At 37.6% G+C, this 24,945-nt stretch overlaps 1 protein-coding gene across 1 annotated transcript; it reads left to right on the top strand.

Annotated features, from left to right (window-relative positions):
* The first annotated feature begins 13,481 nt into the window (after window positions 1-13,481).
* LOC113293244 (protein DETOXIFICATION 29-like) lies at window positions 13,482-16,127 on the top strand. Its single transcript, XM_026541943.1, has 8 exons — window positions 13,482-13,820; window positions 13,983-14,524; window positions 14,684-14,770; window positions 14,995-15,051; window positions 15,135-15,373; window positions 15,467-15,585; window positions 15,688-15,774; window positions 15,874-16,127. The coding sequence occupies exons 1-8, from the start codon at window positions 13,482-13,484 to the stop codon at window positions 15,967-15,969; spliced, it is 1,566 nt and encodes a 521-aa protein (XP_026397728.1). The 3' UTR covers window positions 15,970-16,127.
* Window positions 16,128-24,945: the final 8,818 nt, after the last annotated feature.

The raw sequence follows: 24,945 nt of genomic DNA on the forward strand, positions 1-24,945 counted from the left end.
ACAGAGCATTTTCACTAATTCGGGTACTTAAAAGTTCAATAATTAATTAAAATACAACACTAAAATAACAAACAAAAGTTGTGGGTGATATTAAAGCTAAAATTGCATAACATTTAATATCCGAAACGCGTTATGAAAAAGTGCACAAGGATGCGGAAATGATCTTCATATTTGAAATTCTTTGTCTTCCATCTTCGTCATTCATTTTTTGTTGTTAAAAGAATTTCCTCGCCTGTTTCACCCCTTAGTCGATACCGCCTTACAATCCGAAACAAAGCCATAAATTCCACAACTCTCTCTTTAATCTTATCAAATCGAAGTAACAAAGCTATATGATCACGGTTATGAGGGTTTCCTGTGTCGGAGCAAAATTGCACATGAATTTTTCCCCAATAACTTTGACTCATAATACCATTCATTCTTCGTTCTTCACCCCTTTTTGGATAGTATAGTTTGTAGTTTCTGCAAAGAGAGAGATCTTCATCTAGAGTAAATTTAGCACTATTAGCTGCCATTTTTAGAAGATTTTGAGACAAAATGTTAACTATGAGACACATACTTATAACCAAAGAGGTGTATAACGGCAAGAAAAATAGCCGTTACTTGAAATTTGTGTCATTCAAATTTCAAAATACAGAGTTCGGTTACATAGGAAATGCATAGACAAGACCGAACAGGGCAGTCTAAAATTCGATTGTTTCGCAGATTTGGTCAACTAACCGAACTAAGCAACAACAATATTTCAAAAGTTACAGTGTAATGTTCGGTTACCTGGTATTATTTTGCAGGTAACCGAACTTAGAAAAATTTTCGCTGATTTTTGAGCTCCATAGTTCGGTTACCTGCGAAAGAATACCAGGTAACCGAAAATTACACTGTAACTTTGAAATTTGTTGTTAATGAGTTCGGTTAGTTGATTAAATCTGCGGAACAACCGAACTTGTTGTTTATCAAGTTCGGTTGTTTACCAAATTTAATCAACTAACCGAACTTCCTAATAATTTCTTTAAAAATTTGAGTTTAATGGAACACATATGACTCAAATAGCCAAACTAACTAATAATTTCTTAAAAATTTGAATTTAACGAAACACATATGAGTCAAATAGCCAAACTAATCCCTTAAAACACAAATTAAAAACCAAATTATGAAATTCATTTAGTAATCCATATAACTAAAGGTTGGAAGCAAACATAAGAAAACAAACTACCAAATCCGCAAAACAAAAGTCTTCCAAACATAAGGAAACAAACTACCAAATCCGTAATAAAAAAGTCTTCCAAACATAAGAAAACAAAGTACTAATTGTTGCAATCACTCATTTACCACGACTACTACGAGAAACTTTTCTACTCTTGCGTTTAAGAGCTTTAGGTCGTCCTTCGTCACTAGGAGTGTCATCTCCACTGCTTTGTTGTTGAACCATCCGACTTGAACCTTCCCCTTGTTGGCGACTCCTTTTCAACGGCATTGTCTGGCTTGGATCAACCTGGCTTGTATCGACAAGGTCGGGATTAAAAACATTAGTTATTTGGTTATAGAGGTCTGTTTGTTCTCGAGTGTCCATCGGCTCTCCACTCCGTATTTTTGCCATCAATTTCTTCAACAATTTAGCACTTGCCTTCACCTTTTCTCATCAAAAACATAAGTCACTATTATTTTCCAATACTTTATAACATTTTGAAGAAAAACAAATAAGAGTAAATATCTTATCGCCGAATTCCACAAGATCAAGGCCTCATCACCACACATAGGGGTAGGCTTCATAATCTTCTGAGCCTCTTTCTCCATTGCCGTCGCTTTTGCTTTATCAGCACTGGATTGTTGGACACTGTTTATTACACGAGGATGAGAAAAATATTCATACCATTCCATATATCCATTGTCAGCGGAATTTGGCTCATCAAACGAATCTTTCAACTCTTCGACTGGAACAAGATAATCCCCAAAGTTCTTCCAGTGGTCCACTGATGGAGCAGGATCGTATTTGGGGATGAAATTCTTCTCGTTGTTCTTAGTTCCGACCTTCTTTACATTGAAGTTGAAGTTTTCCACTTGTGGGACACTTTGGACACAAGAAAGTTGTCTAAGTACTCTTCGAGGATTATACATTGTACAACTCCCAGGATGAAACAACGGTCCATTATAACCCGCAACATGTGAGAAATTAATAACATCAACATCCTCCCCGTCTTCATCTGATGCAATGTTGTAAGGATGGAAAACCACATCTTCCACTGTTAACTTATCCAATGTCTCCCTCAACTCCAACACCTTTTTTTCCTTATTCTTTTCTTGTGAGTTCAAAAATTCATATTTACCAGCTGTAGGCTTCACATAAGGCCAAGGAGTGCGAGCATGAGACAATTGCAGTTTAGGGAAGTGGTTGTACACCAAAACCTATGAGAAGAGGCAAAAAAATAATACATTCGCAATATGATTAGTAACAATACACATTCATTCACTTATATATTCAAACACACAAACGATAATTTAACGGGGTACCTGAACAAGGGTGTATAAGCCTCCAAAATATAGACTCCTAAGACTCGAAGCTTTTCTGAGTTCCACTTGAACGAATGAAAGAACCGCAATGCCCCAAGAGTAGTTGTTCACCTCATCCAAGGAGTCCAATAGCTGGAGGTAATGAGCATTTACCACGTGGCCTGAAGTGTCAGGGAAGAAGACGGTTCCAAGTTGATATAAAAAATAAGCAGTCACATGGTGCTTAGTCTTCTCCTCTGTCATCACCAACTTTCCTTGAGCAACCAAATCTTTCGTCCCTAAAAACTCATAAAACAAGGTTTTGAGCTTGATCTTTTTCAACTTCTTCTTGTACGTGCGGTCTTCCTCAAACTCATTATACTCATCACCTTCCTTAGGATCTTTATTAGCTCACCTAAACTCACATTGTGCCTTTTTATCGCTCCATCCTAGACACCTTTCAACTAGTTTTTCAAGAACTTCATAACTCATCGAGGGATCGTAGCCATCTCGAACACTAGTTCCTGTAATTGGTAGGGCTGTGATTCTAAAACAATCATCCGGAGTTATTGCTATCTCACCAAAATGTATATGAAAGGTATCCGTTTTTGTATAAGCCCTCTCGGCAAATGCAGTAACAGTGACAGCATCAAATTTTTGCTGCGCATGTTGTATCCCGTTCCATAGTACACAATCAAATACCGCCAAGCGGACCTCATCACACTCATTTTCTATATTCCATACCTTTTTCTTTTGACGTTTCAAAACACGAACAACATTTTTATGATCCTAAAAAAACAACATCATATCTTATATACTAATATATATAGAAAAGAAAAATATATGTCAAAATATAATAAAATGACTGAGAAATCTAAATCTCGATGGTTAAGATTGAACCATACCTTTGTCACAAAGATCTTGGCAGCCCATGAGTTTTTATAGCCCATCAATACATCCCCGCCATCTCTTGGAGTTCCATATGTTGGATTCTTTGGCGGCAAACACAAATCCTTATGAGGAATGTATGAATATCTAGCACAAGGCTTTTTAGGCGTCTTTCTAGGTCTGTTTACCACTATGTCTGCTTGTTCCTCTTCTTCTTCCTCTTCATCCGAGTCCTCCTCTGATCCATCATCATCCTTATCTCCATCCTTGTCTCCGTCTTCCTCATCTTTTTCACCCTCATCATCGCCGCCCTCATTTCCTCCTCCTTGAGCTAGTTCATCTTCTCCGCCTTGATTATGTTCTTGACTTCCCATCTCTTCCACAATCTCTTCATTAACTTGTTGGATTACGTTTTCAACATTATCTCTATTGACACCATCTTGGATGACAACACCCGGTAATGACCCACCTCCATACTTAGCATTTTTGGTTCCACGCTTACCGGCACCACAATGTACTTTGCCTCGAGGCGTGGGAGTTCTCAGATCTTCCAGTAAAGGTTGTTTTCCTCTAATCAAGAAAACAAAATATATTAGCTTAACCGATAAATGATTGACTAAATCAGATGCAACATAAGGGTTCTCAACGTAAGGTTCGGTTTGAATAGGTTTTTTGCGAATACACCGAACTCCACATGTGTGCAAATACTGAAGAGTTCGGTTTGTCAAGGTTTTTTGCGAATAAACCGAACTCAACATTGGTCACTAATAGTAAAGAGTTTGGTTTGTCAAGGTTTTTTGCGATCAAACCGAACTCCACATGTGTGCAAATACTGAAGAGTTCGGTTTGTCAAGGTTTTTTGCGAATAAACCGAACTCCACATGTATGCAACACAACATAGTTGGAAAAGTTCGGTTAAATTGAAACTTAACATATAGGGAAAAATAGCATAGTTCGGTTATATTGAAATTTGTTTTTTTTTTGGTAAAGTTCGGTTACTAAATAGTTTTAGAATATTATGCGAACCAACCGAACAAGATAGCTCAGTTCGGTTACACAAAAACTCAAAATAGCGGGCAAAAATTGCACAGTTCGGTTACAAGTGGAAATTTTTTTTTTGCAAAACTGGTGAAGTTCGGTTAGAAAAAAGTTTTAGGCTTTTTTGCGAACTAACCGAACTGGTAGTTCGGTGACCCGGTTTTGAATCCTATAAAACCGAACTGTTCTTCGTGTTCTTCCTTTCAGGAAGTTCGGTTAACAAACTAGGGTTTTCTAGAAATTCGTCTTAACCGAACAGCGCACTGTAACTCCCATTCGAACCCTATTTTGATGGTTTCTATTCAATTAAAAGAATCAAAATCAAATTAAAAGTATGGGTTTGTTGGAAAATACCTGCGAATCGGTCCCATGGCAGAATCAGGCTTCTTACTGCGTCTATTATATTAGATTATGGATTCACTTGTCTCTTCCACTTCTTTATGAATCTCAAAATCCCTTGGCTGATTTGCTAGATGTCCTAATGGGGGATCTATTCCTGGGAGTCTATTGGTTTTCTTTCGAAGAACCATTCTTATAGTTGATTGATTAATCGACGATGAAAATTTTATGAATCGACGATTAATCGATGAAGATGATGTTGGAATGGGGGAAGAGGAAATAGGAAATAAGAAGAGGAGAACAGTTCCTCGAAACTGTGTTTTTTTTGTGCGGCTAGGTTAGATTAGGATTATATTTAGGTTTTTCTTTTGATGAAGTTAGATGTAGTTATTAGGTTAGGGTTAAATTAATTAGGGTAAGGGCCAAATTAGTAATCTCATCTGATTTTAGTACATCCCTTAACATTGTAGGGTAGGTGGCCTAATAAGACCATGGTCCCCCCAAAAAAACCATGGTCCCCAGAAAATCGTTCTTAATTAGAGACCCATTTAAAGTTTAGACGTTTTGCTTCGTTCATGGTTGTTAGATGAGTTTTCTTTTGCACCAACCGATACGGTGAGTTTGACATGGATTGGGCTGATTTTAGCCTCATCTTCGCCGAGTCCCATACATGGATTTTAAGTTTGACAACCATAGTGAATATCCTTGGATGCTCAGATAGATGGGTTGGATACTGGTAATCCAACACAATTTTTCATAATGAATATTCTAAATGAAGAGAAAAGAACTAATATAACTGACAAGAATTGCGATCAATAAAAATAACCATAATAATTAACAAACAAATAATTATTGCAAAGTGCAAAATGTATTAATAGTTGTTTTCTCTGTCAAGTTTAAGCCCCAAAAATTCTACAAAAGTAATACTAAAGCTATAAAATACACTTTAACAATTATATGCATATATTATACTAGCCTCGTATTTTACAAAAATTCTATATATATCCTTAACGTAACAAGTGCGGTTATCCGATATATTTTCAAGACAACATCCGCACCCAAACCAAAGTTCATTGGATCCAACAAAAAGCACCCTCGTCCCCTCCACTAATAAAGGTTGGACACTCCCCCTTGAAAAATGGATGGGTTGGATCGGATTAGTGGATTGGATCCCTAATGCTCACCCCCACTAACTGAAGGAAAGCTAAGCTAACTATACATAAGTGCATTTTATTAGGGGCATGCATAATTTTTGATCAAGATGCTATATGAATCAAGATGACATGTTCTTCTTAAAATAGAAACTTAAAATGTTGAAACGCAATCTCCGGAATTGGTGGTGGTCCTTGGTGTTGCAAAAACTCTAGCTTTAATTGTTAGAGCACTGCTCGGTCGAACTCGCAAGCTTTTATATTTCAAGCATGTTTTAAATGTTAGTAGCATAAAACTATAGCTTGATTCCACTTAAGTCAAGTCTCGGACTAGGTTAAAGTACGGTAGTTGAGTATCAGACATCACTAAATAACCCTCGAAGATTGAAGACTGAAGAAGAAACGAATACATTCAGAGAACTTCATCAACAAAGAGGTATGTAAATACTAAACCATTTTTACTCACAAGTATTAACATTCTTACTCACAATTTGAAGTCAACTATGTCGTATGACTTCTAATTGATAATTCAAAGAAAAAATTCCAAGTCAAGCTTGTCTTGTTAAACATCTCGAAATATGATTCAAGCAATAGTTGTTCATATACTTGACAAACTTAGTTAAGAACAATTTATTGTTCATGAACTATTCTTGATCCAAGTTAATCATTTGAAAATTTTCCAAGAAATTGTGTTCTTCATCTACCGCAATCGGGAAAGTTTCAAATCGGTTAAAAAGAGTTTCCAGAACTACTGAAATTCTGCAAATAAGAAAGTACACGTACCCAGTATGTATACCATTTTCTCATGAGTTCCAAAACAGGGGTAGATAAGTGTACAGTAAGCATACCCCTTATTTCTGAGTTCATGTAAAGGGGTGAGGTACGCGTACCTAGTACGCACACCTCAAGGTTCTGAGTTGGTGAATTATCTTATGGTATGGATACCTGGTAAGTGTACCTTATCCATCTAAATTAACGAACTAGTCCATAGGTACGCGTACCCTTTCGCATACCTACCCAGTACGAGTTAAAGCAGATGCATTCAGACTATTTTCTATAATATGTTTGGCATTGCTATGACTCTCATAAACACCTTTGGGAAATTATGAACACTAAATTACAATGTATTTGTGTTTCATGACTCAATCCTTAAGTATTGTGTTAGAGCATTGCTCGGTTGAACCCACCAAGCGTTGGTATGTCAAATTTGGTTGTCATATTTCAGTGAACCAAAACTCATTTAAAGAGTCGCTTGATTATTTACTAGAGTCAATTTCGTTTAGGTTATCTAGAAATTTATTAGGATATGAGACTTACAAGTATTACTCGAAGACTTGAAAAATGTGAAGAAGTAAAGAGCTACATCGACGGCATCATCCTTTCTCTTGAGGTTAGTAATATTTTGACTTGAACTGTTTCATTCCTAACGTATCTTTCAAGTCGTGATATATTGAAAACAAAACTGCGAAGTTGTGAATGATTATACTCTAGTTAGACGTAGTATTAAGGAGTTATAATACGAAGAACAACGCCTATCTTTTGAACTTCGTATATAAGACATCGACATAATCGTATGAATGATATTGTGATTATGTATGAGTAGGGGTGAAGATTTCGTCCTATGAAACAATGTTTTACATTCGTTCAAAGGAAGTACAATTCATAAACTTGTTTTATGAATCGAAAGGGAAATCGCTAGGCTTATTGGTATTGTTATTCATTGCAAATCTTTGGATTACCAATATATGTGTTTAGTATAACCGCTCATAAATTGTTTATTTATCTTAGTAAAACTATTCACAATGCATGACTTACGTATCGGTATGACTTTTATTAGTGAAACCAATCTTAAGTAATCACCTGAGATGGTATGATCGATATTTATAATTGGTCTGACCATTCCTAGTCATTGGGTAACCAATCCTAGAACTTGGTGGGACTAATCACAACATGTGTAATCGATCCTTGTAGTAGGTTAACAAGTTTTAGTAATTGGTGTAACCGATCCTATAACTTGTGCAACCGATCACAAGTAAGTACCATAAATAGTGGTAACAAATCTTGGTACTCAGTTAGCCATTTTACGGAAACTAGTGTGACCAATCCTAGTAGCCACTTGGAGGTAGAACCGAAATTTGTGTTTGGTAGAACCGTTAACCCATGAATGGTTATTGAATGTTTTTGATCAATCACATAGTTCTTGGAAATCATATGAACCAATTCTAAACTCGTTTTGAAGTGTGGCAAATCGGTTCCAAGATTGTAAATATGAAAAAGTATTTACAAAGTAAAGATGTCGACATACTTTGAACATGTGCAGTAATTCTTACCTATTATTGTTCAAAGATATTCCTTAATAACTAAAGGAGAATCCCGGATCGAAATAAATTGAGAATCTTTTAATTAAGGTTTTTAATTTTATATGCTTTTAATTTCCAGCAATTAAATGAATATCTTTAGAAAATAAAAATTGGTAATGTGCATTTACTAATTGGAGATTTACTAATATCATGTCTTCTCATCGCCTGAGATATTACCTAAAATTATGAATTTGGTGAATTAAATTTGTAGGAGTGCCTATGCAAATAAGCCTATCTTTGGCAAAGAAGGAAAATATAATTGTGGTAGGCATATTTGAATATAGGAACCACAATATTTATCAGATTTGAGAATCTGGTAAACCCCTGACCACCAGAAGTGGAAATATACGGGACGGTAACATAATGATTGGTTTGAATAAGCCATCTTTGAGCCTGGAAGAGCTCTGATATCGTTGTGACATAGAAGACACGATACGTGCATTTGAAATAATGTTCATTGTTGTTGATCTCTATCGGTCATCTTGGCAGGACTGGTACTGATATTGAGTCTATGGTCACAAAATTCGTGTACAGTTTACTGTTAATTTTACATGCCAATGTAAATTCTTAAGTTTATTCCAGCTGGACAGTAAACGAGAGAGAAAACCCGATTAGTTATCTCTCCTGGGTTGCGTGTTATGTTGCTTTGTGCACCCAGTTACTCCCTTGATAGGTAGAGTAATGCGGAACTGAATGTTCTGTTGATGAGACATTCCCGCCTGAGGATTAGGGGGAGAATCGTCGACGACATTGGTTAAATCTAATTGTGTCTCATCTAAATTATCACACCAAGAAATGCCTGAGGTGTTGGACATTACTCTGGTGCTATATTTAGGAAGAGTACGCTATCTAGATTCGACATAAATTACAGTCCTTGTAAGGCATGCCATGGAATCACAGCGATTGTTTCGTCTATAAATATGCTTAGAAGCATAGACGAAAACCTCTTGTATGAGGTATGCTAATCTAATCAGAGAACGTCCATATTCTCTTTGAGTGATGAGTTGATATATCTCCTGACAAGGAGCATGTCCATAAATTTGCGTTGATATATCTTGGCGAAGGATATCCGCATGTTCATATTTGGTATCAATGGATTACAATATCCTCATACTCTAGAGAAAGATGTAAGATCGCTATTAACTGATTGTTAACTGGTTGTCGATAATATTCAAAGTAGCTACTGAAATTGATGTGGATGGATATCCCCCTTTGCAAATGAATTATCGGCAAAGTTTATATGATTGGAAAATATGGATATTAGTCCATATTGAGTTGTTCTCTCACTTGTATCTTCTTTGAGGACCTCAATCCTAGCATCCACGAACTTAATTTGGTTCCAAATTTGATGCTTGTAAGAAAGCATAGAGAGATAACTAATTAAGGTCGCTTGTTTGTATAGCGCCAACCCTTGACATTGAGTTTCTGCAGACACTAAACAGGTTGATGGAAGTATGGTATGGTAGTCATGAATGACTCGACATATCACCTGAGTGGTAACTGTGTATCTATACTCATATAGATTTTTAAATGGAACTCTCGCTTGTCAGTTATTGACGTTGTATAATCCTGGTAATGCTCTGGGCATTGGTGGTGAGTATTTTATTGTTCTTATGCATTCGTTGAATGTTTTGATAAAGCATTAGAATTTATTACTCATGAAACCATTGTCATGTTTTATGTTTGAGACGTGTTACATTCCACTGTTGCAACTACTCTATGCAAGATTTGCAAATTTGATGAGAAAGTCTTCCCACCGTTTTGGGGAGGAAAGGCTATCGCCTGAAAAACGGCGTGAAGTATCCTGGTTTGGACAAAAATGAACCAGGATATATCTCATCTGGATGTTTTCAACAATGAAAGACATAGATTTGATATCTTCAGAAATTGCAAATCAAGTTGCTTCTCTCAAAAGCTTTGAATGTAGTAGCTACTGTGTCATTTAAGACACACCTTGAGCATGGAAAACTAATTGATTCAAAATATTCTACACCTCCTAAAAGGAAGAACCACTCACAATCATTGAAAGATAGTGCTCTTAAAGAGACTATCAAACATAGATCTGATTTCTCTGAGTATAGTTCTCCTAATAAGAGAATGTCTCTAGAAAGGCCGTGGAACCTCAAAATGAGAGGATTTCCTTAAGGCATCCATGTAACAGAGAAATTTGCGATCGTAATTTAATGATTGTTGATGACATAGTCAAAGTATCCACTGATACTACCGTAGGTGTTGTTGGTTTAAACCACTCTCTATGGGAATGTCATCAAAAGTATGATTGGTGAGCCACTCTTAGCTGCATGTGGGTGTTTGCAGTTCCGACATCCGATAATGTAACCCCTAGTGGCTACAGGTGGATGTATGTGCATAGTGAGAAAAGTAAAGTCAACTAATGGAACAAAGTCTTTTACAGAAACCTGAGATGGATTACTTTGTAACATATTCCCTGTTATGGATGCAACTACCTTTTTGGTATTTGTCTGGAAGTATTTTAAGGACTCGACGTGCATCTAAAGGATGTGGTTATTGCGAATTTGTATGAAGTACAGATAAATACATACAAATTCCTGAAGGTTTCCACCTATCAGTAGAATTACCATGTCATATGCATTTGCTCAATAAGGACGAGAGTGGTCAATCGTCTAAGTGAATGCTTATATTATCCAGGGATATGTAAACCATCTTATATGCTCATAAAAAATGCATCTACTACATTCGATTATGAAACATCCACTTAATTGGAACTCCTGAAGAGTTCTCCATAGCAAAAAAAATGCTTAAAGCAGGAGTTCGAGATGAATTCTCGGTAAAACAAGATCTAAATCTGTTGGTTCAGTATTGTTGCCGGAAGCCCTTTAATTTCGTCAACCTGAATGGTTTAGACATGTTTAAATGGACAAATCAACATGATGGTAGTCATTCGATCTCTTACCTTTAAGATTTGATCGGTTTACGTCTCAACAAAGGAGATGCATCACACTCTGTGGTCATATTACACAAAGAATGTGTGAATGGTACATTGGCTGGAATATGCTATAGATACCTGATATTGGGTTTGTAGTAAACATGTAATTATGGTTCTAACCAGCACCAATATCGAGACATGCATTGGTCCAAAGAAAATTCCTTCATCTTCGTGGTACCATTAAGCTGGATCTTTTGCACAACAGATCGCTGAATGTCTCCCACAGAGAAAAGCTAATCAGACTGTTTGAGTTTTGATTTTTTGGCAGGTTTGTTAAAGCAGCTAAACACTTTCCTAGCTACTTGTCTGGTAATAGAGGATATTTGTTTTCCTCCAATCTGTTATGATTGTTCAGGCAAAGCTAGTAGAGAATAGAGGCTGGAACAACCAGATGATCATTAAGATATTGCACAGAGTAAAATCGGACCAAGTTTCCCAAGCAAAGGAAACCGCTGAAGGCATTCAAAGATGGTTCGTGATCTCGATGTAGTAATTTTGGGCACAATGATCAACTTTGGAGGCTACTCATTAGGGGGAGTAAAGCCACAAAATACTATGGATATTGGGATATTGGACATTGCGCCGTGTACTCTTTTTCCCTAGTCAAGGTTTTGTCCCACTGGGTTTTCCTTGTCAAGGTTTTAATGAGGCATGCGAGTCCACTGTTATCTGCAGTTCGAAATGTTGTACTCTTTTTCCTTCGTCCTGGTTTTTTTGTCCCTTCGGTTTTTCCAGACAAGGTTTTAACGAGGCAACATCTGCGGATCTATCATTGTTCTGGGTACTCATGTTTTCCTACGTACAGGTTTTGTCCCTTTGGGTTTTTCTCACGAGGTTTTTAATGAGATAACAACTTAGAACGATGATCACCATCTAAAGAGATGTGTATCCATAGAGTTTCTTGAGATGCGGTATTGGATAATCACATTTATTATTTTTGGTTCGAGTATTTACCATACACGGTTTCTCCTAACAACATATCAAGGAAGCATACTGCGTGTCCAACATCGTTATCAGGCGACGTCCGTTATTTTTTTCCAAACGGTTTTCCTGACCCAGACATTTTTTTTGGCTTTGCCCAAATGATTTTCTTGAAAAGACTACGCAACATTTTAGAATGGTGGTCCAAGAGGAATATTATGCGACGTGGTCACTTATTAGTGGCCCACCATTTTCACCGCCCCACAAAAATCGAGAAATCTCCGATAAGCTTTAAACTTATCTCAGTGGACAAAGATAAGGATGATTAATATATATTTCCTTAATGTTTAAGATTTTAAACTCCTTGTAAGAATGGAACACGTGTCACTTTCCTCCATTACCGACCTACTAAGTTGGGCTATAAATAGCCAGTTCCCTCCCCCACTTATGTATGTATCCTTGTAAAATAACTTGGGATATTAAGTTTAAGAAATGAAAGTTCTCATTTCCATTCTCTAGCTTACTTCCTTTGTTTCATAGTTAGTGTACTCGAACAGTATCAAATACTAGTCAACTATTTTGCTAATTAGTTGGCATTTAACTAAACATGTTAATAAGTTGGTGTTTAAGAAAACAATTACAACATTGCTGAATTTAATTCCTACAATTATATCAAAATAGGGCAACCCTATCCTCTCTAAAGAGGGTTTGGGATGTAGTTAGGCAAATGAAGCCAAACAAATCGCTGGGACCAAACGATCCCCTGGTAAGTTTCTTTAAACATAACTGGAAAATACTGGTGCAAAGATTGTAGCCTTAGTCCAAAATGTTTTGGAAACAAAAATTCTAGACCCAAAACTAAATTAAACTTTTAAAATACAGTAGTTGCAATCAATTAGCGAAATAAAGTGAATCAACTGATTCTCATCGGATGGTACTTTTAGCAGATAATTTCCAATTCTTTGTCTCTCTGGTTACTCATATTTCACCTTTATCTACTCACCCTCACTGTCTGGGGAATCATTCATCACCTTTCAGAGTGGCAAGATTCTCCATCCTAAGCTAAGAATATATTTCATTTTTCTTTGGCTTATGTTCTCTGACGGGCAGTAAGACATATTATGCTGGATATGAATTACGAGAATTAAATCACATTATGGGGCCGGCATCAGTGGTTAATAAAGTTGCAAAATGAGGCATTTCGAAGTTCAATATTCGATCCATAACTTTTGCACCACGTACATTACTTAACTAAAAGGTTAAAACCTTTTAACTCCCACTATACAACCAAAATATTTATGTTTCACAACAAACATTTCTGATAGAGCGAAAGCTATGGAGAATTCTACCGCTTATGAACCTCTTATATCAAACAGAGATGAAGTTGCAGAACCAGGAGAAGTAATAGTACTATTGAATAGCAATCTAGGAAGTTCATCATTTGTACAAGAAGGAGATATTCTGCCCATACAAAGAGTAGGAGATTTCTTTAGAGAATTCTCTGTTGAATCTAAGAAACTATGGCTTTTAGCTGGTCCTGCTGTATTCACATCAATATGTCAGTACTCACTTGCAGCTATAACCCAAGTTTTTGCTGGTCAAGTCGGAACACTAGAACTCGCTGCTTTCTCTGTACAAAACAATGTCATCGATGGATTCTCCTTCGGCATCATGGTATATACATTGTATTAAAATTTACTGCAAACACACTATACAATCTAGAATTTCATCTCTATATGTACATGTGTTCGCAGTATTGGGCAGACCGGAACTTCAATATGCCCCATCACTATTTCTCGCTTTCTTCATCTTCTTTTGTTTGTATAATGATTGCAGATGGGAATGGGAAGTGCCTTAGAAACCCTGTGCGGTCAGGCATACGGTGCTGGTCAACAGGACATGTTGGGGATCTACATGCAAAGATCATGGGTCATACTTAGCGCAACGTCAATTATCTTGATGTTGTTTTACGTGTTTGCGGGACCAATTTTAAAATTGATCGGACAAGATACGAAAATAGCGGAAGCATCCGGAGTTTTTGCAATATATATGTTACCGCAGTTATTTGCATATGCGATGAATTTTCCGATAGCGAAGTTCTTGCAAGCACAGAGCAAGATCATGGTAATGGCTATGATATCATTTGTGGTTCTAATTCTTCACACCATATTAAGTTGGGTCGTGATGTTGAAACTTGGATGGGGACTTGTTGGGGCAGCTGTGGTTTTGAATGCTTCTTGGTGGCTGATTGTTGTGGGCCAATTACTATACATTTTTAGTGGAACTTGTGGTAGATCTTGGTCAGGATTTTCATGGAAGGCTTTTCAGAATTTATGGGGATTTGTTAAGTTATCCCTTGCATCCGCCGTGATGCTCTGGTATGATTATCTTTCTCTATGAATACCATGTTTCCTGTTTTAAGCCATATCAACTATCATGTTAATTGCGCTATGCATGGTACACTGCCATTATTGCACAACTTAGCAACTTGAGGCGAAGGTAATCAAATGATGTCCATTGATTGGTGTCATATACAGTTTGGAGGTCTGGTACTATATGGTTTTGGTACTATTTGCTGGATATCTGAAGAATCCTGAAGTTGCAGTTGATGCCCTCTCCACTTGGTGAGTAGTACTATTTAAAACTCCGGTTTGTGGTTTATGTTTTTCGAATGATACACTCAGAATTGACGAAGTCATGACAAGTTTATAATTCCACCCCAACGTAGACAATTCTGTTCATCAAAGCCGATCATATACCTACTTAAGTATTATCAAGCATAATTTTAATCTGGATACTTGGTTGTTTTTTCTTTGTCTAAAATGAACTTTCGGTTGAATTACTGCAGTATGAATATATTGGGTTGGGCAGTAATGATGGCTTTCGGGTTCAATGCAGCTACCAGGTTCGCTTGAGTTAGCATTTAAACATATACCAATTATCTAAAGACGGGAACCCAAATTGTGCACCCTTTATGTTTATGTGCAGTGTGAGGGTGTCTAATGAACTTGGGGCAGGTCATCCAAGAACTGCGAAATTTTCAGTAGTAGTCGTTGTACTAAGTTCGTTCGTTTTGGGATTGATCATGGCCTTGGTTCTTATCGCTACTCGGGAAATTTACCCGTCGGCATTTACAAACAGTATTGAGGTACAGGAACTCATTTACATACTCACCCCATTGCTAGCTTTCTCCATCATCATCAACAACGTGCAGCCGGTCCTTTCAGGTATTCCATATGGATGTTTTTCTGTATCTTACATAAATTTGGCGATATATCAACAGAATGTAACTCGATTATCTAATATCAACAAATAAACAGGCGTGGCTATAGGAGCAGGATGGCAAGCGCTAGTTGCTTATGTAAACATTGGGTGTTATTATCTTTTTGGAATTCCTTTAGGTCTCATTGTCGGTTACAAGCTAAATTTCGGTGTCCAGGTACATATCATGACATCTTGACAGAACTCGGCGCGCTCGTTTTTAATGGTCTCAATTGATATTTCTGAGGACTCTAGACAGTAGAATATCTGATTGTTTCAGGGCATTTGGTGTGGAATGGTCCTAGGGACTATACTGCAAACTGGTATCCTCTTTGCAATGACTTACAAGACAAACTGGAACAAAGAGGTTAGACGAACACTACACTAAATATTAATTAAGCTAAAACAGAACGATCCACAGTGGGGATTGTACAGTATTATACTAACCATCTTGTTATCGCTACAGGCTTCTATTGCAGGCGATAGGATAAGACAATGGGGTGGAGAGCCCGATGCAGAAGGGAAAGAAAAAAACAGCAAAGTAGCAGAGACAAAAGTCTAAGACTGCATTAGAGGATTTAATAAAATTTGATTTGTTTTAACAAGTTTTAACCAATGTAATCTGCGAACTCTATGCGCGAGTTGCAAGGAAAGTTCCTGTCGCAGTGATCAATTACTTCTTTTTGTTGAGCCAGAACAAACAGTGTTTTCCACTATGGTAAATCGGAGCAAAATCAACATATTTGGTTCTCTGCGACCCTACTAGTATTTCTTTTTAATATAAAATGTTTTGTAGGATAAAATATAATATTTAGGTGAAATAAAAATAAGATAAAGTGAATAAACAAGCAGTAAATAATTTTTGGAAAACTCAAAAAGTACTGAGCGGTTTTGGAAGACCCGCGGGTGGTTGAAGAAAATCCTCCAGGGTTTTTTTTCGTCCGTGCATCCTATGATCAACCACGCATTTCTTGTTTGTCCGCGATGAACAAACCAATATATTTGTTGAGTTCAGGGTTCACTCATGTTTGTTCACTCATTTTTCATGTTTGTTAAGTCCATAGTGGGAGCAAAATGAACAAATCATTGATTTGCTCATTCCATAGGAACTGCCCTAAGGGCTTGGGAGGTCGATAGTCACCCCATCTGGGATTGAAACTCGTCTTCAATTTCTCATTTTTATCACAAAAATAGAATAAATGGTGTTGCGGCAAAGGAACCTCCCAGTCGAATACCAGACCCCTTCTACAACAGAACTGTAATTAATTGTGTTGCAACGACAAGGACACGGTATCAGTGTCTTGTGCCCAATAGACTACTATGACACGCCAACTTGAAAATACACGAGAACATGGTATGCACAATATTGATAATTAGGTAAATATATATATATTATACTTTCTTCATTCCTAAAAAAGAGGCACTTTTTCTATTTACACAATTTTTAAGACAAGCACTTGAGAGAGTAGCTTTTTTCTATTTATTTTCAAAACTACCCTCAACAAAATATTTAATTGCCACTAGTTATCATTAATTTGGGAAATGACAGTTTTGGAAGTTCATCCTATTAAAAATTGAAGTATCTCTTTTTTAGATACAAAAATTATTAAAAAAAAAAGTACTTCTTTTTTTTGGAACGGAAGGAGTATAAAATAGGAAACCAGCAAAATATATACATCTACATGCATGAATGATGCATATATTAGATAGCAAACTTAGCAAAATGCATGCATATGTGTATGTATGGTTAATACAAAAACACATTTCATATACTTCATTGATGGTTTAATCTACTTATCTTCATGATCTCATAGAGATGTAGCTATAGTTGCAGGCATGTAGCTCAACTGTCCATTCTGAATCACCACATAGTGATAGAGTGTAACTAGGTATATCAAGGCCAGAATTTGCTAATTCTTGTTCAGTTGTGCTCTCAAATTAGTTTCATCATTCTGCACATCCCAATTGAGTTGGCCCTTTGTATATTTATCTTCTTGTCTATATAACAATCCGATACAGTAATGAATATTTACCAAATCCTCTACTCATTGTGGATCAAGCTTGTTGCTCTTTGAATTATGAATTTGTGAATAAGGCGACCAATTTCTCTTAACACTAGAAACAGTGCATGGTGGGTTCTTTAACCTATCAACCAGTTTAGCTAGCAAATTAAGGTGCAGTTGTTTCATAATTGTTCCTCCATGATGCTGCATCTTTTGTATCTCTATATGTTTGAGAGACCCAATTTTCGAAGCCCTCACTGCATCTAGAAAATAAATCATATTGTTCTTTAATTGCTTTTCTATCTGTGGGGCATGTAAACAATCTCTCGAAGCAAGTGTTTCTCCTATTTGATAACTCCTCGTCACGACATGGAGGAACAAGATTCAACCCACCTTCAGTCTATTGTTCACTATAAAATTTTGGATTTAAACAATGACCCAAACAAATTAGCGGATTATTGCTCTCGTTCCATCTTCGCACAAGAACAACATGTACTTCATCATAAAATGAAGATGATCCTATTTCAAGATCTATACCTTCATGTTCATATATCACCAGCCTTATCTTTTCAATCGTTATGTCCCACATGTTATATACTAACATCAAAGATGATTTTTCGGTTTCGATGAACCTTAAGAAATCAATTATCGGTGCAGTAAGATTGATGAAGTAACTTACATCAGTTTTTTCTTAACAGCATCATCCCCTTTGTAATTTTTTCAATCTTGGTACATTATCATAGACGACATAGTTGTTCAACTAAACGGAACAGTATAATCAGGTTAGTAACAAATTTTGTTTCTCCATAACTCAACAACTGTAGTGTAGGACACTTCTTATAAATTTTTAAAGCTTTTGAGTTGTTGGCAACGAATATTTTAACTGATCTCGCTTGTGCAATCAGGTCATGCATCCACTTGAAATCTTCAAATCTCCCTTGGTGTTTGGTTGTTAGCTTGCATTCACATAGAGCTTAATGTGTGTGCTATGCGAGGAGTCCAAAAGATATACTTGAAAGAACTCCATTTGTGTAATAGCTGCCTTACATACGGATAAATTATTGGTAACTAATTGTATAACATTCTGTTAATACCCAAAAATCGCTCCTAGGCACAATAATGTACTGTTGAAGTACTTTCTTTAGGTTCAAAAATCAAAATCATACAAAACGAGCCTAAACCAAGAAATTGGACGTTCACGTTTTGCTTCGGTTCCAAAGAGAGAAAATGGGTTGGTCTTAGGGGAGGGAAAGCAAAAAAAGTTTGAGGAAATCAGTGGTGATTGAATTTCAGTGTCAGGTTATTGAACTATGGAAGAAGAAGAGCTTGAGAATGATGATCTTGTTTTATCTTTTGAATAGACAAGGTAGTCTATTTATAGTTGGAAGACTCAATGTTTCCTCGTAAGTAGTGGAGTTTGTGGAGAGATGGAGATAGTATGATAATGGTATGGTTAAGCCCATGATGTTAGGGAAGTTTCTGGAAACCCGTAAACCAGTATTACATTACTTAGCCACTTATTTTAACCGCTCTCAACCGTTGCCACTACTTGTAACTTCCTTATCATGGGATGTTTCCATTCCGCACGTTGATGTAAACCACCAGACCAATGCCCATAAGTAATTCCCCCATGTAACATGTTTTGATTTCTCGTAGGAGTCAAGGATTTTTTTTTAGTCTTGTCTAGATTGTCACGATATACTTGACTAAGTAATAACCTAAGCTAGCCAGACTTTATCGAAGTGACATAGCTTGAAGAGACAACTCGACTCCAAGGTTACGTGTGACTAATAATGAGTTTTCCAAAAGATGGCATTGTAATCATCTAGCCATAATAATACACGTAGATAACATAGTGCACTTTGTTAATAGCTAGCTAAGTCGTGACACGGGGAGACCTAGTCGATAGCCAGCAAAGTTGACATGAACATGGTGCTAGGCTTGGAGCAACGTAGTCGTGGCCATATGTCTAGGCTAGGCTTAGGGGCAAGGAGGTCGTAGCCATATGGCTTGTCTATGCGAGACATGTCTAGGTCGTGCCTGAAGACAAGGTGGTCGTGGCCATGGTTAGCCAGGCCGGAAGATAAGGAGGTCGTGGATACTATCTTGTCTAAGAAACTTCTTATGAGAATTTATTCTTGTGTTTTAAGAAGGATAACTAGGGTTTGAAATAACAATTATTGTGAGTACACATAGCTATTTCCAACGATTTTCATTTTGCAATGTTTTAGATTTATTTATTTAAATTCTAAAGTTTATTTGGAAGATGATTTTGCAGTATTAATCTTTATGGTTTTATATATTGCAACTTGTTATGGGATACATGTGTTTGCGTCCGTGAACTGTGATTATCTCATATTTGCTCAAAAGTTAAGTCTATCATATGTCTTTTTTGATAAAAGATAGAATGAATTTTTGACAACAAAAGTTAAGCCTATTATGTCATTATGCAAATATTGATGAAGATAGGATGAACTTTTGTATACAAAGATTAAGTCTATTACATATCTCTATGCAAATATTGATGCAAAATAGAATGAATCTTTGAATATTACGCAGTATTGGTCTTTCCCTGATCCACATTTTTGTGTAATGTGGCTCTATAAGTTCTCTTATCTGAGCATTTTAGATTGAATTAACCGTGGGTTCTCTTGTGGTTAATTTAATTGAGTATTTTGGATAGAAATTCATGTTTCATGTGATTTGTTAATGTCCAAAGAAATCCTTCTTTTCTTGTGAAAGTAAGGTCGCTCTTGTTGTTCTTTCGGGAATGACATTTTACGGGGGAGAGTTCTTAATTGAACTTGTGCTTAATTGCCAAATCTTTGTGGGGAGTGCGGCTGTGGAATATTGTAGGAGTTTTTCTTGTATCTTTATAAACTCCTTAATGAATACACTAGTTTCGGCTATGTGAAATCATCGAAACAAAGTTGATATGTTCTATTTTGGTCATGAAGTATCTCTATGGAAATTTCATTAGGATCCCACTAGTTTTCGTACCTTTGCCAATTTATATTGAAAAAAAAAGGGAGAATTAATGTGTAGTTCACACTACAAATACATATGGTTTATGGATCATTATGTAAGAGGGAGTGGTTTTCATGTGAGATGAAGTATTGACTACGGGAGTGATACATATCACCATAGTATTGTTGTCAAAGTTGTGATACAATTGGACTTTGATGTTGTGTAATAATACTATGAAACTGTATAACAAAGAGAGCAACTGTTTTCTCATTGTTATAGCTACGGATCTTCAACAACTATGATGCTCAGTTGAACACGTTCAGAATCACTGGAGTACTTGGAAGTGACGAAGATTTCGAGTAATGTTGAAGAACCAAGGAAATCAAGCATTTAGATTGAGAGATACAAAGTTTATTTATTTTGTAATCCATATGTATTGATAGTTTTATCACTGAAATTGACAAAGGGAGAGATTGTTAGAGCAGTGCTCGGTCGAAATCGCAAGCGTTGCTATCTCAAGCTTATTTTTCAAGTTTAGTTGCCAAAACTATAAGTCTTGATTTCTAGTCTACTTATAGCTAAGTCTCGAATTAGGATAGAAAGTGTGGTTGAGCATTAGACTTCATGGCGTTAATCGATTGAAGACGAAGAACTACTAAGGGGAGCTTGTGGAACTTCATCAACAAAATGTGTATGGAGACTTGAACTCATCTATCACTCAAAAGTCTATCTACTCTATCTCCTATTTGAGACAAAGTCGTATAGCTATATAGACTTCAATTATGCACATTTGATATTTCGAGCTGAGTTTAACTCGCTTACATATTTCTCGAAATATGTTTTGGTAAGCTTTCGCTTTAACCAAGTTATCTTATATTCTTGACGAAAGTCAAAAGATAATCATGTGAAAATCGCCTTGTAACATCTTACATGATTTGTGTGAGACAGTCATTTGATGTAGACTAGGAATGTTTTGTATTGATCATTCGATCACTTGACAATTGCTTTGAAGCTAATAGTTTGTGTGAGATAACTATGGTCATCTTCCAAGAATGTTTTAATGGTTGAAATGAGAGTTTAGAACAATTGGATATAAGCATAGTATGCGTACTTTCATATATGTAGTCCAAGTCCGGGAACCATGGTATGCATACTCGTATGCGTACTGGTTGGTTTAGTGAAAGTCCGGGAACCTTGTACGCATACCGGTACATGTACTGGCGTGAGGTTCAGTTCCAGGAATTTCTGAATATTTTGGTGGTATGTGTACCGATTCGCATACTGGCGAACCCAAACTTAGTCCGGCCACTAAGGTATGCGTACACGTGTGCATACTTGAGTGAATTATATTCTTGTTGATGGTGGTTTTTAGTTCAGGGTAAAAGTCGTAAAACCCTATATTTAGTGTTGTAATCCTGCAAAGGAATAAAAGCCATTTGAAAGTAATGAGTGTTCAAACCTTTTTTCTTATATATATATATATGTATTGAGCAACTCAGTATAAATATGAAATTCACTCAGAATGGTGCGCCTAGTAGCAATCCCAAATATTCTGTGAATTCTATTTTCTACCGGAATTATTAACTAATGCATGACTTGCCTAGTATTTGCATATGCTATGTTCCCAGCCGAAATCTCAATATTGATATGACATGACGATCAATGCTCACTCTCAGCACAGTAGCATGAATCTCCCGAAGTGCTAGTATTGGAATTTGCACAAAAATACTCAGGCTACATCGCTCTCTGACAAAGAGATCAACGCGTTCACACACTTTTTTAATTAAAGTTAGCGCGATCGAACACATATTTATTCCTTAAAGGAAAATATGGACTGTTCATATCAGTCTCAAAAAATAATCACGGCCACACGATTTGGCCACGTGATTTAACAAGCTTAGACTTCTCCTAGCAGAACTAGGCAATCACCATAGTGACCACTGACGGGGCCACTAATGCCCTAGTCGATCGAGTTTTATTTTTCTCATCCACAAGCGCTTCAAACACCGACCCAAACATGGGTGTTTGCGCTATAAAAAAACGAGCTTAAATGAGCTAAGACTGTCAAAAAGGGTCTTAAATACATCATGGTCGTCCAACTTTGCCAGCCTATTTGGACGGCTTGTATTTTCCTACAAACGATGAAGGAAGTGCCAACATATTCATTGGTGGCCCAACTTCCTCCTTTGTCAATCGACTTGCCTGCGTCAAGCCTATAGGGCGCTCAACCGTTTTCCCAAACTCGAGCAAACACGCTGTGTTCAGAACCCTGATTTTGGTCGCGGCAGTACATAATTGTGGCAGATCGATCGTGTCCGTCCAACTTAGTCGGCCTAGTTGGAAGGCTTGGATCGCATTTCGAGCGATCAAAAAGATACCTATGTGTTCACCGTAGGCCCGAGCTCTCCCTTGGTCGATCGACCTGTCCCCAGCAAGACCAGAGAACATTAAACCGCTCGCCCAAAGTAGCGTGAACACGCTGTTTTAAAAACCCTAAAATTGCTTTGCGGCAACACATTACTGCCGCAAAATGATCACGACCACCCATCTTCGCCAGCCAAATTAAGTGGCTTAGATCTAATTTTAGGTGGCCCAGGAGATGTCAGCACGCTCACTGGCAACCCACCTGTGTACATGCGCGATCGAACTGGTCGAACAAACGCTCAACGCTTAGAATCGCTCACCCAAAAGGGGTTGGTCGCGCAGCCCCTAAACCCTAAGTTGCGTCAACAACATTATGAAACTGCCGCAAGTCATCTTGTCCATTCAACTTTGCTAGCATAGTTGGATGGTGTAGATTTTTTTTCAGAAAACCAACAAGGTAGCATCGTGGTCACCGGCCGCCCCTCCTCCACAGAGAGTGATCGACCGGGTGATAACTCACCCATAGGGTCCTCAAACGATCCCCCAAAGAGGGCTAGTCGTGCTGCTTTTAAGACACTCAATCCGTGACTGATTCGATCGAGCTCAAAAACATCGATGCTTCTAACACATCGATTATAAGAAATGCTTTATAAATATCGGTTTTATAAATAATTTGTTATTTAACCTAAAAGCACTATGTGCTGATTTTAGCGGCAAGTCACGTGACTTAACCCATTCACTTGAGATATCAAACATGTCACAAACTGGGGTATACTCACTGGGGTATTGGTGTGGCGGTTTACAACATGCGGCGTGCAACGCGCCCATTAAGAGAAAGTGTCAGGAAAGACAAACAGTTAATGAGAGTAGTGGGTGAACGTGTGATCAGTCTTCCCTCGTAACGGAAACATGATGACCACCACCTTCCGTAAAAACCCACTTCTCCACTACTTAACTTCCTCCACTTCCTAAGAGATCAGGGTGAGCTCAATGATTTGTATAAATAGGTTTTCAATCTATTTCGGCAAGACAAGTGTTATCAACACAAGTAGTCAGAAACCATTTTCTGATACACAAGTCATAAACAACCACACCTTCATAATTCAACACTCTGATCTCAAGCACCTTATTTGCTTCCCTCCCTAATATCAACCCTTCTCCTTCACCTTGTGACCGAATTGGATCTGGAACGACCATTTCTTGGTTTAGGCCATAGTCTTACAGATTGATCTCTCGAATCTAAAGTACTCCCGTGCAGTGAATTTGTTTAGGGTTTGAATCCTTTTCTCATCAACACACCCAAATTTACCAAAAATAGCAGAATCGGTTTTTACCCTCAAAGAACTGGCGACCATAGTGGGAGATTAATCTCTCAGTTGCAAAATCAATTTTCAGTTTCATTTCAATTTTATCAAATTCAAGATAGTGGATCTTAGGTCTGGATCAGCGACAAATCCCGATGTTACTGGCGCTGACGACACCCCTGGTATCAACGTCGCTGCCGGTGACACCAATGTACCACCTACCAACACGATCAACACATCTCGTGGCACTACATCCTCAACCACCAACACCAGCGGCGCATGAAGCATTCTCTTAGGTGTGACACCTCCAATCACCAGAGCCAGAGCCGCTGCCGCTACACCCAATGTTTCTTCGAGCGTAATTCCCTCTGCTGTTACTAGAGCTACTACCACTCCCCCGTCAGGACGAGAGACTGGAGGAGCCAGAGGAGGCCAACCCCCTATCACCAGTGTCGATTTTATGGAAAGACAAGAAGTTCTCTCTAAGTCCCAGACAGACTTGGCTTCAACTCAGAAAGAGAAACTCACTTTCCTCAAGACGCTAACAGAACGATTACCACAAGAGCCGCATCAACCCATGGAAGCAATAAGGAGTAAATTCAACGCTCTTGGCGCAAGCACTTCAATAGGGAGTGCATTCATATATGAGGAAGTTCGTGTTGCTCCTGAGCGCTCCAGAGAAAGGAATCAGCCATCAAATTTCATCACGCGTGAAGATATAGAACGACTTCTCCAAAATCGAGGCAAGGAAAACCTGGTGGACCTGCACCAGCATCAACCTTCGTATCCTCCTGATGTGCAAAGAGTTCCTCTCCCGAGAGGATATTCCTCCCCTCAGTTTTCCCTTTATGATGGTACTGGTAACGCTCGTGAACACATTTCTCGTTTTCTGGAATCTTT

This window comes from Papaver somniferum, chromosome 7 (genome assembly GCF_003573695.1).
Source record: "Papaver somniferum cultivar HN1 chromosome 7, ASM357369v1, whole genome shotgun sequence".
Taxonomy (NCBI): domain Eukaryota; kingdom Viridiplantae; phylum Streptophyta; class Magnoliopsida; order Ranunculales; family Papaveraceae; genus Papaver; species Papaver somniferum.